Raw genomic sequence first — 25,114 nt, 5'->3', positions numbered from 1 at the left:
TTAGCAGTATCATGTATGGTGTGACGATACAAAGTCATTAGCATCAGAACAAATGGTTGTTCACACCTGCATTGTTAAGCGCAACCACAATATTTCCCCAGTGGGGATAGGCGCCGGGCACTACCTACGGAAAAAAGTAAAAATACTCTACTTAGTCAATAATAACAAATGCGCGCGCGCACCTTTTTTCCTATCATTTCCAATTCGAATACCGTCAACCACGGATGGTTCGAACCGATTCCATTTTCTATTTTTAATTTCGCGCGCCATTTCGAAATAAAACCAAAACGTCAATGTCACTTTTACCGCGCAAACGTGATCGTCAATTTGTCCGTGATGTAATGTTGCTTTTATAAAAATTAATGTGATAATGAACTTGTAGTATTTTGTGTTGTAAATATGGCAGTGAAATGTTATACAAGTGTTGTTGGTAGTGTGATAATATTTTATATATTATTCAATGTTTTGCGAAGTTGTGATGGCTACAGCCCAAGAGGTGAGTTTTTCACATTTACAACAGTATTTTCAGGGCGGAAGTAACAAAACAAAATATTATCTTTTACTCAATGTATTATTAACTTCATAGATTGATACATACTACTAAATAATTATTTCTCACGATTCAAAATTTATATCTACCAATATTTCAATACATTTCTAATTTACGATTTTTCAAATTTATCATCGATCATGAAACAAACCAAATAAATTGTAATTAGCAAAATATACATTTAAAACTCTTTCCAACAAAAATTCTTTCAGCATCTAATCAGTATTTTCATACATTACGTCTTAGGTACTTACCTACTTATAAAATAATATTTTGAAGACAGGAAATGACAGGAACTGATTGTGCTTGTTTATAATCAACGTATAGGTACATAAAGGATTCACCGTCTATGTAATAGACCTAAGCCTAAGCTTTGAAAATATACCTAAGCTTTGAAAGCATTCCTGTAGCTTACATATTCGTAAAAAATAAATGAGTTATTAATTTGTGAACCACTGTCGTTTCCTAAATCGGTTAAATGAGAATAAAGTTACTTTCGAAATATGAACAAAAGATTATAAAAGACAAATGAACGGTCTATTATTCATATTGTACTAACTATTAGGACAAGAGAGAACTGTTAATTTTTCGAAGTTTTATATTTTTTGTTTACTGATTTTAAAGATAATATGACACCTTATTTCATGAAATATTTATTTGTAACTTAATGAAAAATATAATCAAAATGTATCTAGAAATTTAAATTGAAACAAATGTTTTATCTTACTAATATTATAAATGCGAAAGTTTGTGAGGATGTGTGTGTGTTTGTTACTCTTTCACGTAAATACTACTAAACCGATTACAATGAAATTTAGCACACATATAGAAGGTAACTTGCATTCACACACAGGATAGGTTTTATCCCGGAAATCCCACAGGAACGGGAACTATGGGGTTTTTCTTTGATAACGCGGGCGAAGCCGCGGGCGGAAAGCTAGTATAGGATAAAACTGCGGTACATCGATTTAAAACGTTTATTTTGTTAAGTTGGACACAAATTACGGGGTTTCACCCTACAGCTCTAGGCATAGACAATTATCTTGGCCAATTCAATGAGTTCACTTTGGTGTTTTAGAAAACAGAACTAGATTTAGTGCATTATTGTATCTAGAATTTATGTTAAGGATAAGAAATATTTCTTTGGTATTTCATTAATTTATTAATAACGCGTGCTAAGTGTCAAAAGAAGTAAATTGAAGATTTTTCGGGAATTGGAAATAGTAAGCATTTAATTGTGCATTTACCGACGATAGATAAAAATCATAGAAATGCAATCTTCGATAACTATAAATTATTGTTTGTTTATTTTAAAAAATGCTACGGAAAACTTCATGAAAAGCGGTGTAGCCGTTTTCGTAATAATATAGTAGGTACCCATTTTTCAATTACCTTTACATTGTTTCATTTTAAAGCTATACATGTTTTTGTGATAATCTTGATTGGACAACAGCCATCAATTGAATAATTCTTGGTTTGATCCCAAACACTCTCTCCTTTCTTTACAATTTAAATTTTATTGCATTGCGATCATACCTATGGCTATTCTAATACCTAAAGGATTATTTTAAATAAATATATTAAATTATAGATGAAAATGAACTCGGCAAAGGTTATGATTTTGGTATGTACACATAAGTACTTATTTTACTCGTTACCGATTTTCTAACATAACATCAAAAATTTACTCAACTTTAGTGACACATTAATATTTTATTTACTTCCTAATTCAACTAATAATAAATTATGGAGACGAAAGTAATCCTTATATATCTATTTATAAAACGACGATTTTGTATGACAAGCTTGATCGAATACTGTGTTAAAATAAAAAAAATCCACCAATAAAATTGAACAAAACTATCTTTTGTTAACTATCAATAATCCTATCTAACAGAAAAATAAACTTAAATCTACGTTTCAGTAGTTCCCAAAATTGGGTACCTACATATTATCTTGTGAAAAAATAATACCTACGCAATTCGTGTACATGAAATGGAACGTTGAAAAATTATAGAGTTGGAAAATCATATAATCGGCGCCCATCTTGTGATCGTTTGTTAATCGAGTCGATCGTCTGTAAGAGTGCGTCAATTAACACCGTCACAGGCCACAGCCTTGAATATAATTAATTGACAATGGTAAAAGATATATTTTATTGAAGCCAAAGACAACTTCATCCAATCTCCTCTCCCCCTTAGACTCATAATTCACCAACAACAAACTATATTATTTCCTTAAGCCCAAGAGAACTTCATCCTGTAATAAAATCCTGTATCTCCAAAATCCATAAATCCTATACAACTTCCAACCAATACACATCCAATACACATAACATTAGCAGAAATTAATTAAAAGTTACACTTAGTTACGAAACATCATGTACCGAGAAACACAATTATAAAAAACGTTCCGCCAATTACAATACAACGTGACAGCACAATGGAAGTATTGATGAATTTCTCGTTCCGGTTTATTCCACTTGGATCTATAATTTCTCTAAATTAATACATCTGTGTGAGAAACAATTAATTTGATCGATACGTTCATATTGTGTACGGTTGAAATGTATTATTCGTAGTAAGAGTTAATGATTGCGTGCTTTTTTTAATAAACCTTATTACAAACAGCAAACTAGCTGCGATTCACGGTTTCACCCGCGTGGCTCCGCTCCTGTTGGTCTTAGCATAATAATATGTATATAGCCTTCCTTGATAAATGGGCTATCTAACCGCCGAAATAATTTTTCAAATCGGAACAGTAGTTCCCGAGATTAGCGCGTTCAAACAAACACACAAAGTATAGATTTTGCACTTGTGATTTGTGAATATGAGCTCAGCAATAGTGTACATTTTTAACGTTTAAAAATATGTAGAGTTTCATTAGGATAAAAGTTTTTGTTAATTAATAAACTTTAAATTTATCAAAATAAAGAATTAACTAAAATAAGACTTAAACAGATTAAGGTAAGTATGCCGTTAAATTCAGTTTGAAAGTGAGACTAATCTAATTTTGCTCGAGTAATGTTTAACACTAATTGAACTCTTATTCGCGTTAAGATATACAGTAAGCGTAAACTCATTGCATAATAATTATATAAAAATTACATGTAATATGCGTGAGAAAAGAATTAATGTTTGAGTCATACTGTTATTGTTTGAGAACATAATTATTATGTAAATATAACTAGAGCACATCCGACTTATTATCTGATAAAAGCCTATTTAATTTCATTAGATTTTTTTATAGCAGTAAGTAGTACGGTAGTAGTTAATTCATTAAATATTGATGATAGAGATTATGTTAAAAATATTTTAAATTATGTATTTGATGGTTATCTAAGCCACCCGCGTTACATTTATTTTTCCTTAGGCTAGATTATCTTTTTTTTTAATTAACTTCTATTGTATTTTACGTACCTACATAATAAAATTAAGTTATGCAAAAAAGCAATTAAAAATGTTTGAATTAAATTGATAAAGTACAATTAGCCAGAAGCAAGCGGAATTCACCAATTATCAACCGGCAGGTCTACAGTTTTCAGATATTTATCGAGTTTCTAAGATAGTGACGATTGTTAAATCGAATTAGATGCACTTTCACGTGTTGACAGTCGATGCGGAAGTTATTGCGTGCTCTAGCAGATGTTGCAACGGGAATATATTGCACGCCTCATAAGCGAAGCGTTGAGGTGGGTACTACTGTCACTTCGCGCAAAACATCTGATTTTTCAAACTTTAAATGTCTTTATGTATCATACATTGCACTTGTAAGATAATACATACACACACATATTAAGAAAAAACACTATTTTTAACGTTCATGATATTTTTGATGTCATTTTTGTTATTTAAACTAGTTAAAAAACAGTTTAAAAAAGTTCTGTCTTGGACGTCCGTGTGTCTGTATGTGCGGATCCTTTTTCTTGTTAACACGATAGCGACCGAAATACTTTACTAATCGAGTCTTTTTTTTTCTCTTACGCTTGAGTATGCTCAGGAATAGAACCCTTTCATTTTTCAGTGTCTGATTCGATGTGGTTTAATTGTTATTAAATAAACAAAAATAATAATTAATAAATATTTATTAACACGTTCACTGCGGCATGTCCAGTATCGGGCCATCAGCGACTACACCACAGTGCGGCGCCCAAAATCGCAGTTATCACCGTGGTGCGGCGAGGTTTTTTATATGTTAATCAATGACTAGAAAAGAGACAAATATATTTTTGTGATCACAGTTTGAAGTAGGACTCAATTTATTTATTTATTTATTTATTTATTTATTTAGAATTTCCAACAAAGGATACAGATTACAATTGTTACATCTAATTATTTAAGTACATGGTCTTCTGCACCTTTAATTACAGGAAATTACAGCGTTCAAAATATTTATTACAATTAGTTACAATTCGTCAATTTATTAAAAAATATTAGTTAAAAAAAATTAAAAGAACTTAATAACATTGATTATATACCACGAAAAGTATTACAATAAATTACAAATAAATTACAAATTTAAAATTACAATTATATTCGTCACATTATTAAAAATATTATATAACCAAAATTTAATGAGCACTTAATTATACATACATAATAAATAATTATTAAAAAAAATTACAAATTTTACTCAATTATAATTATATGTATTAAAATTTATCATTACAAAAAAATATATATATATACAGTTCGGTTACATTTAATAAAGGAAAAATAGAAACTTTCGTCATTGGCTAAATTGCAGGATTAACGATTTAAAACGTGTGAGAGATTGACTGAAGATGTCTATGTCTTGAGAGATACCAGTGTGCTTGTTGTACTCATGGGTGAGTCTGACTATTGGTGAGTTTTTACCAAGGTTTGTCCGATAAGAGGGGGCACTAAAAAGGCAACGAGGTTGACGAGGAACTCTAGATGGTACATTAATATTAAATCTGGATAGTAACGCTGGACAATCGAAACCATTATTAAACACTTTATACAAAAACAGAAGATCAGCTATAGTGCGACGCGATTCAAGAGATCTCATATTGAAATATTTAAGTCTGTCTTCGTAGCGAGTCACTGATTTCATGATACCAGCTCGGTAAGCCAGCTGGCGGACAAGTCTCCTTTGAATTCCTTCGATTCTTTTTCTGTGAGTCTGGTAAAAGGGATTCCAGACGGTACTGCAATATTCCAAACGGCTACGTACGAAGCTATTATAGAGTAATAGCGTGGTAGACCAGTTCTTAAATTCTTTTGAGCTGCGCAAAATAAAGCCAAGTGAGCGGTACGCAGATGCAATTATGAAATCGTAATGCTCTGTAAAACGTAACTGAGAATCTAAGTTTACTCCTAAGTCACGAATCGTTGAGAGTTCTTTTAAAAAATTACTATTAATATGATATTTAGATATGATTTTATGACGGGTTCGAGAAAAAGATATTTGATAGCATTTACCGCAGTTTAGGTACATTCTATTGGTTTCGCACCAGTCAGTCAGCCTGTTTAGGTCAGTTTGCAATAAATCAGAGTCAGTAGGATTATTTATTTGGCGAATCAATTTTAAATCGTCAGCAAATAAAAAAGGGGTACTATGTTTGAAAATTCCAGGTAAATCGTTTATAAAAATGTTGAAAAATAATGGGCCGAGCGTCGAACCTTGAGGAACTCCTGATGTGGCTGAAAAATATTCAAACTGAGCACCATCTAGGACCACCGACGATTTTCTATCCCTTAGATAAGATGTACACCAACTTAAGAGGTTTCCAGTGATGCCTGAATGTTTGAGCTTGTCAGTCAGTATACTGTGGCTGACCTTATCAAAGGCCTTAGAAAAGTCAGTATAGATGGCGTCAATCTGATGACCACGGTCCACGATTTCTGACACATCAGTTATAAAGGCCACCAAGTTAGTGTTCGTGGATCTTTTATTAACAAAACCATGCTGATGGATAGATAGAGTATTTTTGACAGTAGCATATAAACGGCTGTATATAAGGGATTCGAAGACTTTAGACATAGTAGAGAGTATAGAAATAGGGCGATAATTGGAAATCAAATCCCGTTTACCATTTTTATGAATAGGTACTATCCGTGCCAGTTTCCATTTAGTTGGAAAAACTCCTAGTTGTAAAGAAACATTATATATAAGTGACAGTGGAAACGATAAAGCTCAATTTCGTTTAAAAATCGTATGGCAAAATATTAGACACACGCATAGAAAAGAAACCGTTTCTTTTGTGTGCGGCATGTCAAATATTTTGCCATGGACAAGCACCTCATGCCGCACTGTACTGCGAGCGCGCCGCGTGTCAATCTCGCATAGTGATGTACCAGGACCGCACGCGTCGTTATCAAATTTTTAAATGACAATGATACCTTAGAGGCTTTAGTTTTTTTACTTTCTTTTATTTCGTAGCATAAATGCAAAAATGTGATGACAGTTGTGAAAATAATATAAAACATTAAAACAAAAGTTACTGAACAAATTAAAACAAAAGTTACTGAACAATTTCCTGATAGTACTCTATCAAGTACCTTGTTTTATAAGTGTTTTTTTTGTATCGACGATCTCGTTATCTGTTAACAAACAGACTGAAATATACAAAATTGATTTATATCGATATCGATGTTTTATTTTACAGTGTTTCCCATCGCTATTACTGTAAACATGCCGTATCAACACAGTGCGGGATGGCAAATAATTTTTCACAAAATCAGGGGTTTACATTTTCCCTCATATCTTTTAAACTATTGAGTCAAACTAAAAGCTATTTATGCGGTATATACAAGACTATATTTACTATTATCCGAAAAAAAAATTTTTGAAATATCTTGAAATTTCATGAAATTATTAACCTTCAAAGTCAGTAGGTGCGATGTGATAAAAATGGCTCATGACGCACAGTGGTGAACTTGCCGATGTGAAGTATTGAAGACATGCCGCAACAACGGTAAGTTTGGCATTTTAGGTGCCGCAGTGAACGTGTTAAAAAAAAATTATGAGGCGTGCACTTTTGGATTTTCCAAATTATTTTTACTATATGAGATGTTTGTGTTTTTTTTTGCAATTTTTTATGTAGATATATCATTATTATTATTATATGTGGCTTATTATGTGCAAAATGTTATGTATGTTATGTAGGTATAGTGGACATAACATTTTTTCCTTTTTTTGGATGATCGACATTTTGAGTACATCTAACGATAGTTTCAATTATTATTTTGTGGTACAGCTAATAAAATGATATATCCGCTATATACGTATATATCCTCTAGTTTTGTGAAGACGAACGGAAATAATTTTAAAGTCCAAGAGGTGATTTAACCCTAGATTACTAACCTTCGTCGATTCGACGACGCGTCACCAAAAAAATCGCTATAACTTTTACGCGCGCGACCGTATGGTTTTCTAACTTCAGCTAATCTCAGCCGACCCGTTGAGCTTGCGATGGACGGTAGTGCTTTGTGCGTGGAAGGTCCACACGCGCTGCTCCAGCAACCATGGCTCGTCACATCGACGAAGGTTAGTATTAACGTAACTTTTCGTACTATTTAGTTAAGTTAAAATTACGTTATTTTATCATTTATAATGGTGCCTATTATTTTATTTTTTAGATACGATTCATATGTTATTATTAGAAGTCGAAAGTGATGAGGATTCATCTCGGAGAGAGTCTGAAGACCACATTGAGGCTGATGAAGCATGAAACGGAGGGTGATGATGAAGTTTCTACTGTAAATAAAGAAAAATTTCCAGATCAAGATAATGAGGCATCTCCCCACGCTCCATTGAAGACGAAACACTTCTTGCACCAAGCAACCACTTCAGCTGACCCCTAGCGATTTGATTATAAGACCATCGCGTACCATTCTTCTTGGGAAAGATAAACACATATGGTCATCACAACAGACAAAGTCACAAAGCATAAGACCTTCAAGGAACATACATATATAGCACGTGGGCCTGTACGCTTTTTTTCAAGATATTCTAGATCCTCTTCAATGCTTTTTAGGTATAATTGATGGCATTACTGATACTCTGCGGGACTCAATCACATAAATTTTAAACATGCCAGGAAGAAGTAATGTGAATGTTATAAATGAGACTGAGCAAAGTAATGCTGCTAATGTCCCTCCTCAGCAAAATAAAAGAAACATATATGCTATATGTCCCTCTGTAAAGCAAAGGTAGACTAAAAATAGGTGCACTAAGTGCAAAAAATCGTTGTGTGGGGAACACAAACTTGATGTGTGTCACAAATGTTTTAGATCCTAAGCTATTATCAAAATTATATTTTTAATTAATTTCTCCGATATTATTTTTTTAATTAATTGTTTATTTCGAGCAATTTAGTGGTATATATTATATCTACGAATTTTTCAAAAATTTTAAGAATGTTCATAAAGCGTGTAAACTATGATCTCATTTTGATGACTGTTTGAATTAAAAATATATAAAAATAATTATTTTAATATTTTTATATGTAGAATAATACATTGTCCTTAAAATAAAAACATAACTATAAATATATTATTTTAATTAAACCCCTAAATCGCCTCCAATAAACAGCGTAGTCGAAACGACGAAGGTTAGTAGGTATTAAACGTCGAAAAATAAGGTTAGTGTTCTAGGGTTAAAATGATTTTAACTACCTTACATAATAAACAAAAACATTTCAAAAGTAAATATAGTTATTTTCTTATGAATAGGTAGATTGGTAAAATGTAGAAAAAACATTATCCATATATTGACTGTGATAGTGAAGGAAGGAAATATTGAAAATTTGTAATTGTATTTCGTGAGTATTAACGCTTTAATCAAACTAAAAACAAATGACTAGTTCACTAGTAAAAGCGATCAAAGAAATACAAGTTATTGATAAAAGGGACATAACTCAATGGGAATATGCATCATGGTCTTAATTAGTCTTAGGTAATTATTCGACAATAATTGTAAAGGCTTTCACAACATTTCTGTATATTTATTAAGGCTTTAAGTATATAAAAGTTTGGAAACAAACATTCTCGAAGTTCTAGTGTTAGTAACTGTATCATTAGCTTACATCATCACTACATAGTATAAAACAAAGTCGCTTTCTCTGTCCCTATGTCCCTATGTCCCTTTGTATGCTTAAATCTTTAAAACTACGCAACGGATTTTGATGCGGTTTTTTTTAATAGATAGAGTGATTCAAGAGGAAGGTTTTAGTATATAATAATAATTTATTAGGTTTTAGACAAAGCGGGCGAAGCCGCGGGCGGTACTTAAGCTAGTTGTTAATAAAATACAAATGACAGATATGCGTTTAGTTAAGATGAATTAAAAGGCGTGACTAATGTTCCCGCCTAAAGATCTATTTTCATATTCTTTTATGTAATACAATAAAAAGCTTATATATAGCAGTTTCTTCTTTTATTCGTTCAAGTGCGCACCGGTCAGGGCTTTACCCAATGCAAAACCGATAAGACAATAATACTGCGTAATTATTAGAAAATAGTTTTATAACAAGCGATCAAATCACGGAAATATGTCGATTTTATTACTGGGTAATTCTAGATGGCGGTTTCTCAGCTTTCACTCTCAAGGGTCACGGGTTCGATGCCTGGCTGATGGACGTTGCAACCATGCGGCAAATTAACGTATACAGCTTCTGTTTTCAATTATACTATTCATTTGTCAGCTTTCAATTGTTGAACAATGTTGATAATTTTGATTGCGTCTATTGTCACGTGTTTATCCGATTACGATAAGAGCTATGTTGTGTTGCGTAAAGGGCTTGGATTATATCTTCAGACTAGCGGTCCGCCCCGGCTTCGCCCGTGGTACATATGAAAAATAGATGTTGGCCGATTCTCAGACTTACCCGATATGCACAGAAAATTTCATGAGAATCGGTCCACCCGTTTCGGAGGAGTATGCAGACTAACATTGTGACACGAGAATTTTATATATAAGATGATGTTAAGTTTGTTTAAATTGTCTGAGAGAGGGTATATTTAAAAAATTAAAAGGGCAGTTTTTATATTCTTCTTAACTATTTACGCTTGTGGCTCACTACAATATTATGTTCTTAGGTATTTATAAACCCTAATTTCTATTGGAATAAATCTAAAATTGACATTTAACAACATTAGAGTAATACATTAGTAAATGCTTACAGATTCTAAGGCTTACAGATTAAAATAAAATTTACTGAAGAAGTTTTTACTCTTTTGTTAATTCAAACATTCCCATACAATTATAGTCCAGAAGGCAACCGCAACATTGCACAACCAGTTCTAGTGACCATTACATCATAACCATGGCGTCATTGCGTCACAAGCCTCATGTAATCGGGAATAATCAATACACCATAATGGAAATGATAAGTGCATTATGGTGAAAGACTTAACATTACGCAAAGATGAAGCACGAATAGATGATTAGAAGATTGATTGTGAAAGATTTTGGTACATAATAAGTTCTCAATTCAGTTCGTAAGATGGAATTTAATGATGTGCTTTACGAGTGAAGAAGTTACTTTCTTTGGATGCATTGTAACATGGGATACTAATCACAGATTACTAAATAGTTACGCTACGTTAATTTATTCAAGTTATTGCGTATACGGAAAGGAAATGAAGATTCATGAAACTTATTCATATATTCCTACCCTCCTACTCATAGGAGGCCCGTGTCCCAGCAGTGGGAACCCACGTCTCCTATATGTTTATGGGCTGATGATGATGATGATGATTCATATATTGTGACTGAATTCCTATGAATTGTTAAAAGTTTATTTAACCATTTAACATCTCTATGTGCTTAATATTTTCTATTTTTATTTGATTCAAGCTTAAGAACCTTAATATAATTATTTGTGATATGGTGATATTTGTGCAAATAATTATTATATTTTTATTTCCATAATAATATTAATCTTTGCCGTATGTTAAATAGGACTTTAATATCTCATACTTTTGTGAAAACACTGTATAAAAAAGGCCGTTTATAACACTAATAAATTCCCTAATCCATACCTAATTCTGTTTTCACTTAGTATTCTGTTAACATTATGACATCATTCCGCGTCAGCGCATTACATATCACTTAATTCTAATTTATTCTTAACAACGCACGCGCCAAGGAAAGCACATTAAGAACTAATTATGACAAGTGAATGACTCACAAATGGTAATGTTATTGGAAAACTTCCCGTTCAGTTCCGACTTGGTTCCTTTTACTTTCTGGCTTAATGAGAGGAAAAACGGTATGACCGAAGTATGTCTTATTATTACATAGATCTTCAACTATGAAATATTGTGTATGTACTACAAATGAATAGTTTGAGTTGTATAGTATGTGATTTATTTTGTCAATTATCCTGATAATTATGAACATTTTATAAGTTCGAAAATTTTGTAAATCAACTTAGAGTTACGGTGTTTCTTTCCTGAATCTATGGATTAATTAAAATATAATATAAATGCATGTTGTGTGCTTGTGTTACTAGATTAAGCTATCACTTACAAAACAATAAAAAATCTCATTAGTTTATACGAACATATTTTTATTAAATTGAATTAAAGTAGATATTATGAAAAATAAACGAGTCTCTTAATTTTTACTTACCTACATTAATGTTAAGTATCTGTGTATTGAAGTAATTACACCATAAATAAATAATAATAGAAACGAATATAATACAATCCAACGAAATTATTTAAAACTACAATTCCAAATCAATTAAATAAAACTAAAAACAAAAAAGACAGCAAAAAATATCGCGAGCTCTCTACCTACGAATATCAGTGACAATAAGATCAAAGATGGCACAAATAACGAGATGCAATCTGGACCAGAAGCTGGCGGCTAATTGCTCTCATTAATGTGATACCATCGGTACGGATATGAAAGTTTAATTTTATTACTTTTAAATTATTGGTGGACAGTATGGATAACTATTAACCTCTTATTTTCAAATATGCGAAGGTTTTAAAATGAAAGTGTTTTTGAAATTTTTATTGGTAAACGTAATGAGCTTTCGTGATAAAGCTTGTAAGAGATTAATATTTTTATTTTACTGTGTTTAAAGTATTTTAAATTCTTGCCGATGATTTCGTACAACTACGCACATTCTCGATCGAAAATTCCGTGTTAATTTTCAATTTTCATGTTTTTATGTTAGCTCTATAAAATCTCTAGATATATAATATTTACGGAGCACTATACTATTATATGTACTATACTATACCACTATACATTTATCTATACTAATGTTATAAAGATGAAGAGTTTGTTTGTTTGTTTGTTTGAACGCGCTAATCTCAGGAACTGCTGGTCCGATTTAAAAAAATATTTCGGTGTTAGACAGCCCATTTATCGAGGAAGGCTATAGGCTATATAATTATCATCACGCTAAGACCAATATGAGCGGAGCAGCGCGGGTGAAACCGCGGGATAAAAGCAAGCTAGTATAAAATAAACTAAGAAAAAAATATTAACTATGGGTAAATAATTTAAAAACTCAAAATCTTGTACACTTTAAACGGCTCTTTTGTTACGTTTACAATACCAACTTGACAATTCAGACAGTACCCGTCAATTTCCCACGAGTCCTTCAAAGCCATAAATACCTAAAAAAAAACACCATTTATCCGCACAATAGATCAGAGAAAGTGAAATCATTAGGAACGGCTGATGCGATCTTGATGAGGTTTGTGACCGCAAGCCGATGTGAGAACGTTCAATGCATAAGGAAATAATTATATGCTATGTGCTAGGTATTAGTTTTTGTGTGCGTTACACAAGCTTCATGTGGTTTATTATTAAAGTTTCTATGGCTTATGAGTGTGCGTTATGATTTAAGACGGGAGACGGAGAAGTTAATTCTCATATTATATGTAGTCTCTATATAAACTGTTTTACGGTTTACCACATGTGTGGAATCGATAAAGATTATTGCATTTCTTATATATTATATAAGAAAATATTTTACTGAAATGAGCTCCGATATATATCTTAGCCAGGTAGGTACAGAAAGAAACGTATTTTCCGCATTTATCCTAATTAATTAGGAATCTTATTTTTTCGCAGTGGATAACTCCCTCAATTGAAACGAAATATTGAAAAAATAGTACCTATAAATTTTGCATGTTGGTCTGAACCCCTGAAGAAGGTATGAGTTCTTTCAGTGGGAAAAAAGAGGATGACAAAATAAAAACGTATTTTTCTTACATACCTATACCTAAACAATATTTAAGTGTATGTCGCAGTCATTCGCAGCGCACTATAGTCATTCAATCAAATAGCAGATTCAAGTTTAAGACGGCAACATATACAATTTAATCCACCTCTATATAGCCACATGTATAGGATCACATACGTATGTATGTGTACGTACATACGTATAGGATCTAATCTTCTTAATATACATAATACATATATAAATCTCGTGTCACAATGTTTGTCCTCAATGGACTCCTAAACCACTTAACCGATTATAATAAAATTCGCACACCATGTGCAGTTCGATCCAACTTGAGAGATAGGATAGTTTAAACATGTAGGTACCACGGGCGAAGCCGGGGCGGACCGCTAGTATTAGATAGGTATAGGAACAGGATAAAACTCAATCAAACAACAATCAATCAAGATATTACTTATCAAGCATCTCAATTTGGATGTCATGATATGTCGAATTGATAGCAATCAATGTGAAATTAAATTTTGCATTGTACAACACTATCTAAACAGCTGATCTAGGTTATTAATTAGTGCTTGAATAAAAATCTGAAATAGAAAAGCTTGGTATAAAACTTTTTGTAACCGGCCCGAAAAATATATAACTCGCACAATGCACCTAGGAACGAAAGTGTGACTCATTATAACATTTAATTAATATTATATTTAATTGCATAAACCGGGTATTTGATAAAATAAGCCAATATTATTTTCAATTGTTTGTTTATTTATAAAGAACTAGCTGTACCGCACGTTTTACCCGTGGACGAACCCCCAAAATCCAAATCAAAGTATTTTTTAGCTACTGTGTAAAAATATGTTCCTGTAAAGTTTCATCGAAATCCGTCCAGTAATTTTTAAGTAGAAGAGTAACATCCACCCATCCATACCTACCAACTTTCGCGTTATTAGTATTATTATGATTTAAAACCGAATTAGACTGAATGTTTTAATTTCTCAAATAAACCATAACAATAGAATTTCGCAAATCGATTCGGCCTTAATAATGGTCAATAAAATTATATAACCCGAAGTAATGGTCGGCATAATGTTCAGTGTGGTCGAAATCACGTCGAAATGATGTAATCTTTGTGGTTAGGTTTAGATTTTATGGGGAACGAATATTTAAAGTTGAGTCTTGTGCAATCGAAATAAAAAGAGTTTATTAAAAGTAAGCTTTAACATGACTGGGTAAACATCAAAGCCAGATTGCATTTTTCTTTGTACCTATACCTAATTAGAGAACGCCGAAAGAAACAAAGAAAGAAAAGAAATCTATTGCCAAAAACATTACATACCTACCTAGATGCATTGTATTTTTTACCTACAAAATTTCTCTAAAGACGTTAGTTATTGATTGTCTAGGCTATTTACTGGTGTCTGATAAAAAATAGTATTATGTATAACCTTATTTCGATGACAATTAAGATTTTAGCTGAGCTTCTAAATCTCGTGTAGATAAATTTTTTGTCTGTCTGTTGAATTTGTATTCATATAAATTTGTTCAATAGTTTATTTTCTATAGTTACAGCAGGACACAATATGTACCCATGTACCATACAATCATTCAATTTTTTTGTATTAGGTTCTACATAATACATAGTACTTTTTTCTTAGTTTAATGCAGTATCCTTAAGTAGTAACAATAATTATTATTATGCCAGAAAGTCTGTCACAATGATTACTTACTTTTTAAGCACCTAATTTTACAACTAATTTCTAACCACAAAGCAGTAACTATATTAAATAACCAAAATTCAAATTGAGTGGTCAATGACGGATCCGTCATCCGGTAAGCAATAGCATCACGTAATATTTTTTGCGACGAAGAAAGTTACGAGAGCCTATCGTAATTCACATAAATGACAAAAAATATCAAGATTGTTTTCTATTTCATTGAGACTTTGGCTGATTTTGATGAATATTATTTTAGCAAGATTTTATCATCAAAAATCGTACGTCGTATCGTACCGTGGAAATCAATTTCGAAAACCGGTATTGAGTATAAATAGCTATGTAATGCATTTTGCAGTTTCTGGAGGAATATGATATGAGTATACGTACACTACTGTTAAATATGAACCTTCAATAATCTAAATATAAACCAATATTGTAAGTGATAGATTGATTTTTAAAATAAATAAAATAAAATAACATTTATTTGCTAAAAACATGGAACGTTTTGCTTAGTATAGAACTATAGAGCATGCAAATATTGTCAAAAATTTAATTTGTAGACACAATTTAATTCAAAATTCAATCGATTGATTTTAAAATTCCTTCTCCATTAGAAAGCTACATTATTACTTAATAATATAGACTATATTTTACTTATTTTTTCCCCGGTTAAACCGGATGAAGTCCGGAAAAGCGGATACCAATTATTGCGTACTTATTTCCTGTACCATTGACTTTCATTACATGTCATCAGTTGTTATACAACGCACACATTAACATACATACATTATTCAAATACACTATTACTTAATACATGTGTCCTCTTTGTGTTTAACCTTTAACAAAAGCTAGCCTAGCTTTTAGCTTAGCTAGGTAATTGGTATGTCTATGGTTTTCACCTATAGAAATGGGATCGATTTTGAAAAGATGTTATGTAGATATATTTTTTTAATGATCGACCTTTTTATCTTACGAGGGATTCCGTAGTAATCATTTCTTTTAATCAATTAATTATTATTTATCAGTGCTATAAATTATAATCTTAGTTGATGTAATGATCTAAATCTTTACTTGTATTATGTATATGTAGTATGAACCTAGTAGTAAAAAAAGTTTCAATCAATTCATGACACTAATAGAAATGTTACTAATATATTGCTATGTAAGTATGAAGTATATTTTTTATATCAACCAAAAAATATGTAAATAAACCTCTCTCGTTTATTGAAAGCTCTTCATATTTAGCATAAGATTGCACTACTCCAGTCTATTACATAATAATTTGGAAAATCCAAAAGTGCACGCCTCATAATTTTTTTTTAATAAATATTTATTAATTATTATTTTTGTTTATTTAATAACAATTAAACCACATCGAATCAGACCCTGAAAAATGAAAGGGTTCTATTCCTGAGCATACTCAAGCGTAAGAGAAAAAAAAAGACTCGATTAGTAAAGTATTTCGGTCGCTATCGTGTTAACAAGAAAAAGGATCCGCACATACAGACACACGGACGTCCAAGACAGAACTTTTTTAAACTGTTTTTTAACTAGTTTAAATAACAAAAATGACATCAAAAATATCATGAACGTTAAAAATAGTGTTTTTTCTTAATATGTGTGTGTATGTATTATCTTACAAGTGCAATGTATGATACATAAAGACATTTTAAGTTTGAAAAATCAGATGTTTTGCGCGAAGTGACAGTAGTACCCACCTCAACGCTTCGCTTATGAGGCGTGCAAAAATTGAACAGTCTCCGAGTAGATGCAAATATTTGCGCAAAAGTGAAACCAGTAACAGTTATACACTTATTTACTAAGGGCGTTCGGAATATCAATTAGATGATAAATGTTCCTTACAAATTGCGCAATCGGTTATATAAATCAGGGAAAGGAATGTCGACTATTGCAGCTTTTATGGGGTTAATAGTGTGGTGAAGTTTATGAGACGAAGGAAATATTGTTTTCGTGATTTATTGTTGTAATGAAAAGTTTTATATTCTGGTAAAATTAATTTTAGGTTATACCATTGGGTTATACCTACGTTTTTGTTCGTATTCAAGCTCTTTAGTAAATGACTTGGAAACAAATTACTTAATGATAATGGTATATGTATTGTAAATTGTATTTATAGTGATATGAATTAAATATCTGTCAATTTATAAATAAAACTAATGAATTATCTAATAATTGCATTTATTCTCATTTATTTTAAATACAAACATTTTACTTTTTAATATATAAATATGATAACAACAGTTCCGTCACAGCATTCATAATATACTAACGTAGTTCCTATTAGAACATATATAATTTATTCGTAACATCCGTCGCGCGTCACCTGCTACAAAAAACATAAAGAAAACTGTCGGAAAAGCACGTGGAAATGATTATAATACAGGAAATACTCAGATAGCTATCATCACGGAGCGTGACGTCGCGTGAACACACTATATTTCCGTATGCTTGCATATGCAAACATAGGGAAAGTGAGTGACGTTTGCGGATGACTTAGTGCTTAACTGATAGTGCTAATCTAGACTTGTTAACGACGTTGTGTAATAACTAACTATTAAACTTTATAATACACTAGCTTCCGCCCACGACTTTGTACGTGCATCCCCGTTTTTCTTTTCTTAGCGGATGCCTATTGCCTACGTCTTAACATCTACCTGCATGCCAAATTTCAGCCCGATACGTCCAATGGTTTGGGCTGTGCGTTGATAGATCACTATATCAGTCACCTTTGAGTTTTATATACACATATAGATACGTATAGGGCTGATATTTCAGAAAACTATAAAAGTTATCTGAAATACCTACTGTAATCGAGAACCAGAAAAACAACTTTTTTAAGTGGTTTATAATACACACATACAAATGTCCTTTACCTACGTGCCAGTTGTAATTGTATTCTTTACAATAACATAGATTAAAAATCAAAACAATATTTAATAGCAGAAATACATTACTACGAAAATAAGGGTTTGTTTTCATTAAGGTTTTATATCTAGAAATAAAGGATGGCACTAATATAAACTTAGAAAAAAAAGGGATTACTTATGTTTTGTTAATTTTTAAAATTCAGCTTACACTTCCAGAATGTGGCGTTCCCCTCCGAAGGCACACGAGGCAGCCTCGCGAGAGATCAGCGGGACAGCTGAGGATCATCAAGGGAAGAGAATCCAAAAGAGGAGCATGGCCGTGGCAGGTCAGTATTCTGTACACGTATTTTGTATAAATGTCTAATAAGTATTTTCTGGGAAGTTAATTGCTATGTCAAAAGTGTTCTATTTAGATAGAGCTGGTGTTATGTAATTGTTATATCATAGTTTAGCAATTATTGCGAAATGGTCGTTCTATATAAAGCTTCTATAGATGAAAAACTTTATGCTTAAGTATTTGCCTATCTATTCAAGTATGAAAATCGTCTCAAGAAATAATTAAAATATGGAAATTTAGTTAAAATATGATATTCCAGGTATCTCTCCAACTGCTTCACCCAAACTACGGTCTGATCGGCCACTGGTGCGGCGGAGTGCTCATACATCCACTGTGGCTGCTAACTACCGCACACTGCATTCACAAGTAATCCTTATTTCTATTTATATCCAATTTTGCTAATAATCTATACTAATATTATAAAGCTGAAGAGTTTGTTTGTTTGTTTGTTTGAACGCGCTAATCTCGGGAACTACTGGTCAGATTTGAAAAATTCTTTCGATGTTAGATAGCCCATTTATCGAGGAAGGTTATAGGCTATATATCATCACGCTACGACCAACAGGGGTGGAGCCACGGGGGTGAAACCGCGCGGAGCAGCTAGTACTCTATAAATACGTCTCTTATTAGAGCATTTTTAGAATACTCGTGTAATTAAATAATAAAGTTATTTGAATCAAAACCAAAAATGTTGTTGAAGATAGCGATAATGCAAAATATAAAAGATCGTAAAATTATTAGAGTACATTTTTGTTTCTATTCCATGTTATTTTAATGTATGTTTAAACGTATTTTATAAATATGTAATCCATCTCTGCAATCTACAGTTAAAACCCCTTTTTTATAGTGGGGAAATCTTCCAAAGATACCCACGGTCCCCGGAGAAGGAGCCGTGGGTTATGTCGGATTCTTACCGACTAAAACCCCACTGTGTTCCATCGAGCAGCTTTAATGATGGGGCCGCGGGTATTACAGTTGAAAACCCCTTCGCATACGCATTAAACTATTCATCATCATTTTCAGGGTTATAATAATAATACTTATCTAATATAAAAAATTCTTTATTTAAGAGTAACCAAGACCCATTTTAAAACACAATACATACACAAAAATCAATTATACACATAAAATTAATCTTACAATCATAAAATATAAAATTCAAATGTCACAAAATATAATAATCAATGAAACATACATAAAGTCACAGAAAAATTAATAAAAATAGAAATTTAAATATGCAATAAATAATTAATCTAAAAAATACGAATTATTATACAATTTAAGAAACGTCACGTCACTATCCATGATATGATATAAACTTCTAATTTTAAGTTTTAAAATCTAAAAATTAAAAACTCCCATTTCAGCGAGCTCTTCAACCTCCCAGTGCCAGCACTCTGGACAGCAGTGCTGGGAGAATGGGATCGCGCTGAACAGAGAGGAGCCTACCTCCCTGTGGAGAGGATCGTGCTGCACCACCGCTTTCATAACTATCAGCATGATATTGGTGAGGATTTGTTGAATTTGTTCATACTTTACTACTCCCTTTTAGTAGTTAAGTAGGAAAACCGTCTTATTGTTTTTTTTTTGTGAAAAATTGGGTGTTTATAAAGTCGTAATTGATTCATAAGAAATTAACTCCTACTGGTCTTACAGAGTTCGTAATTAAAAATCTTTAACAGAATTATTAATAAAGAATACTTTTCAATTGAATTTACTTAAACTTCAGATGAAATTTTGAACGAGATATTACCCTCACTTATAAATAATTTTAAAATTATTATATTTTCAGCGTTAATGAAGCTAACAAGACCAGCAGATGTCAGTCCCGGGAGCCGAATCCGCACCATCTGCCTCCCTCCCTTCGAACCCACAGTTACCAACCACAACACAGAACGAAGCTACACTAAACCAGAAAAACGAAAACCTAAACCAAGACCAAACCCTGATACCGCAAACAAATACCTAGAAAAACTTAACAATTTAACCAAAAACGTGTTCTCAGCATTTTCCAAAAAACACAAAAACATGAAATACAACGTCAGAGTCGCAAACGAACAAACAGAAAGGAAGACAGATGAACAGCGAAGCGATGACAATAGAGATATCATTTACGACAGTGCCACTTTGGATAGTGTGATAAAGCTAATTAAAGCTAAAATAGACGACAGAGAACCCAATTACAGAAATGGTAAAAACGAAGAAAATGATGAAATAGTAACAAGTGAAAGAAGTATAGATCGAAGTGATAAGAAACTAATGTTTGGTGAAGAAATAGATCCGTTTATAGATGATAACAACGGTATAGATGAAAAAGAAGAATGTTATACTACAGGATGGGGAAGGGAACAGACAAACGGGACTCTAACTGATGTTCTCTTAGAGGCAGAAGTACCAATATTGCCCTTAACATTATGTAGGGATAAATATTCATTGACTCTGCCGCTCAATGAGGGACATCTTTGCGCTGGCAGTACTGATGGTACTACTGGAGCGTGTGTGGTGAGTTCATTTTACTTTAATTAATCCATACTTAATATTATAAATGCGAAAGAAACTCTGTCTGCCTGTCTGTTACTCAATCACCCCTAAACTACTGAACCAATTTTCATGAAATTTGGTATGGAGATATTTTGATACCCGAGAAAGGACATAGGCTATATACTTTTTATCCCGGGAAAATGACGCAATCCCTGAAATCCCACGGGAACGGGAACTATGCAGGTTTTTCTTTGACAGCGCGGGCGAAGCCGCGGGCGGAAACCTAGTGTATTATAATTGGTATTTTATATTAATTGAAATTAAATTAAAATTTGATAATTCAATGGGAAATAAAGTTAAAAAAGTATATTTTTGGTAGGTTCTACACAATTTTTAATACAGGAATCAGAACGATACGCTGTCTTGTTAAATTATTTTTTACATGTAGCAGTACCAATTAAATTTGTTTTAAAGCAAATATTACTCAATGCATCATACAATAAAGTTACAGAATACAAAAAAGTATATCAAAATTGACAAACAATCACATTTAATGATGCTAGTACTACCAAATATGTTAACAATTGTAACATCTTCCAGAATTAAAATTAAAAATCTTTTTATCCAACTAAAAAAAAGCAAATAAAAATACAACAAAACTTCCCCAACTTCTATAAAATACAAATGAAATGCAGTACCTATGTATCTAGCAATTACATGACCCCTAATTGATTCCCAAATATCAAAAAGACTTTCTACAGTCGGAATGTATCTTATCTGAATCACGCGCTTGTCAATAGCTTGTGTTTCAATCATTTGATCGCGATTGATAAATTGATTTTTCTATTTCGCGCGGTGGATTTTAATTCACTTGATCTTTCTAGCGATGGTTGAATTCAGTTGTGTGTTAGTTGGAATCATAATTTAAACTGTGGAGCTCGACTATACCTTCACAGTTCGAATTAGTTTAAATACATGAAACAAAAAAATATGATGACGACAAAAATAATAATTTATTGCACTATACAAACAATTATCTAGAAAAACTTCCTCTTGAATCACGTTATCTATTAAAAAACCGCGTCGAAATCTTTTGCGTAGTTTTAAAGATACATTATGCATACATAGGGACAGAAAAAACTACTTTGTTTTATATAAATATAGTTCATATCACTAGGTACTATATTTATATACATACTATAAAATAAAAAATATTCATATCGGATTTTTTTATAGGTACAAGATTTTGGCATGATTTTGGCATACGTTTGCTAGAGTAGAACAAGCAATTTATAAAAAATACCTAGGAATTTAAGAAAAACACCAATATTTAGAATGCTCGATTTATTTACTATATTCAATTCACCTTTCGAACGAACAAATGTAGTTATATTACCTACTAGCGGTCCGCCCCGGCTTCGCCCGTGGTACATGTTTACGTTTTCTCTACATAAGAACCATCCTCGTACTTCAAGGAATATAATAAAAAAAGAATTATCGAAATCGGTTCAGCTGTTCTCGAGTTATGCGCTTACCAACACATTTTGCGATTCATTTTTATATATAAGAAGATTATCTGTAAAAAAGTTTTTCTAAATGCGTAAATACTCGCATTACATAACACACACTTCCATCAAATGTATAATTTATTCCATTTCGTTGTGTTTATTATAGCTGTTCCCTGCGGTTTCACCCGCATTGCTCCGCTCCAAAGCAAAGCAAAGCTCCGCTTCAAAGAATTTTTCAAATCGGACCAGTAGTTCCTGAGATTAGCGCGTTCAAACAAACAAACTCTTCTGCTTTATAATATTACGATAGATTTATAAATTTATATTTATATTTTTATTATATTTATCGGTAGGGCGACAGCGGAGGCCCACTCCAGTGCCGGAGCACCCGCGGGCGCTGGGAGCTCCGGGGCCTCACGTCCTTCGGCTCGGGCTGCGCCCGACGCGGAGTGCCCGATGTGTACACTAACGTGGAACACTATGTGCCGTGGATTTATGCGCATGTGTATGCTAGTTAGGGAAGAACAATAAAGAATAGTGGAAGAAAAGAGCGTGCCAGATTGTGTATAGAAAGAAGAAGAAAGTAAAAAAAAAAGACGGGTTGCACTCCGGGAGTGCCGGCAGAAGTGAAAACTTGATTATTAACGTTGAGCATGTTTGATATTACGTCTTACGCTTTTTCGATCAGGTCACGCGTCCTGACGCGATTTTAAGATTTTATACCCATTACAGAAAAAGTGCTCAACGCCGCTAAAGAAGTTTTCACTTCAATAAAATATCACTAATTTGTTTTTTGCCTGTCGGAGTACAGCCATGGTACGATGAAATTTAGAAAAGACCGTTAATGGCATACGTAACAAAATAAATATAATTTTGCCTAAACATCTAATGCGAAAAAATTAGACAATGGACAAAAAAAATAACGTCGATTAAGCAGGTATTCTGTTTGTGTGAAAAAAATTATGAAAGAAAACAGTGATAGATTTGATATATTTTGTGAAAAGACAATACAGAGAGATTGCATTAATGCGCATGATAGAAGTAATACTGTTGTACAATCAATGATATTTTATATAAAAAGGTGTAGTAGATATATTAGGCACATTTTATTTCAGTATCATTCAGAGTCATTTTCATTTCGTCTCTGTGAATATTGTGTTGGTAACTTTCTACACCCTTTTACTTAAAATATCATTGTGAAAAATGGAAATAATTCATTTTGCTCCTGTGTAATGTGATGTATATTGATGTTGTAATAGAATTTATTTTTTGTTAGCAATTTTTGTAATATTTTATAGAGAATTTATTTACATTAATAAAGGCCCCATACAGGGCCCATTACCGAATGAGATACCTTAATAATTAATATTATTTAAATATTTAATTTAAATAATATTTAAGTTATGTACTTAGTTCAATAAAATTATTATTAGTGTATATTCACCACCGTGCCAGTGATTTTGATAATTCATAGTCACGTAAGTTTAAAATACCTTTAGTATTATTAGACCGGGAGATACTGACACAAAATTTCGAGTCATTTGTAACAGGATGGCGGTTCTACAGGGTTCTTAGTACGCAATGACAAAAAGAAAAATGATGGTGTGAACGCTGGTACCGGCGGCTTAGTCGCGTGGGCGTTAGTCGAACTCGTCGGAAAATAGCGAAAGTCAAACGATTTGTAACAGTATGGCACTTATTTTTCCTGGAAGTTTGAGGATCAAAGAATATAAATACAAAATTTCAAAGATCTAGGTGTTGGAAATCTTCACTTATATAAATTAATACTAAATTAAATTTTCAAGTATGACAGCACTTTTTCCCCCTACTAGAAGTATGGCAAATATAATAATGGTCACATTTTATCAAATACTCTCCAAAAATCCAAATGCAATACTGATACAAAAAGTTTGGCGAAATAAATTTTTTTTGCAGATTTTCGGCGGTATGGCGACCATTTGGAATCGTCCGAAAAGTATGGCATGGCGATTTTCGTAAATGGCTGCACGACGATGGTTACCTGTGCAAAAGTTAGCCTGGTACAAATGGTTGAATAATTATTTTAATTAAATCAACATATTCGCGTCGGTATGGCGGGCTGTAAGTCACACCGGAAAAGTATGGCATGACACTACCGCCTACTTCTTTTTTATGGGCTATCGGTAAATACTAAAATTTTTGTGTTACAAATCGTTTGACTTTCGCTATTTTTTCGACGAGTTCGGCTAACGCCCACGCGACTAAACCACCGATACCAGCGATCACACCATCATTTTTCTTTTTATCATTGCGTACTAAGACCCCTGTAGAACCGCCATCCTGTTACAAATGACTCGAAATTTTGTGTCAGTATCTCCCGGTCTATATTAAATTTGGTATTTATTTTAGGTTTTTATTTACTGTAGGATTTAAAGTGGGTTACGATAGAAATCATAATAATAAGGTGTATTTATTTTTAATT

General features: G+C 32.4%; 1 protein-coding gene across 1 annotated transcript; it reads left to right on the top strand.

Annotated features, from left to right (window-relative positions):
* The first annotated feature begins 154 nt into the window (after nucleotides 1-154).
* Nucleotides 155-23,603, top strand: LOC149488211 (chymotrypsin-like elastase family member 2A). The gene is made up of 6 exons (XM_089695380.1): nucleotides 155-496; nucleotides 18,544-18,653; nucleotides 18,924-19,030; nucleotides 20,032-20,171; nucleotides 20,457-21,166; nucleotides 23,007-23,603. The coding sequence occupies exons 1-6, from the start codon at nucleotides 400-402 to the stop codon at nucleotides 23,169-23,171; spliced, it is 1,329 nt and encodes a 442-aa protein (XP_089551506.1). The 5' UTR covers nucleotides 155-399; the 3' UTR covers nucleotides 23,172-23,603.
* Nucleotides 23,604-25,114: the final 1,511 nt, after the last annotated feature.

Source organism: Colias philodice, chromosome 5 (genome assembly GCF_061535455.1).
Source record: "Colias philodice isolate Cphi_HAF_F1 chromosome 5, ilColPhil1 Martin Lab GWU primary, whole genome shotgun sequence".
Classification (NCBI taxonomy): Eukaryota; Metazoa; Arthropoda; class Insecta; order Lepidoptera; family Pieridae; genus Colias; species Colias philodice.
The sequence above is the reverse complement of the archived record's forward strand: the minus strand, read 5'-3'. Positions and strand labels throughout refer to the sequence as shown.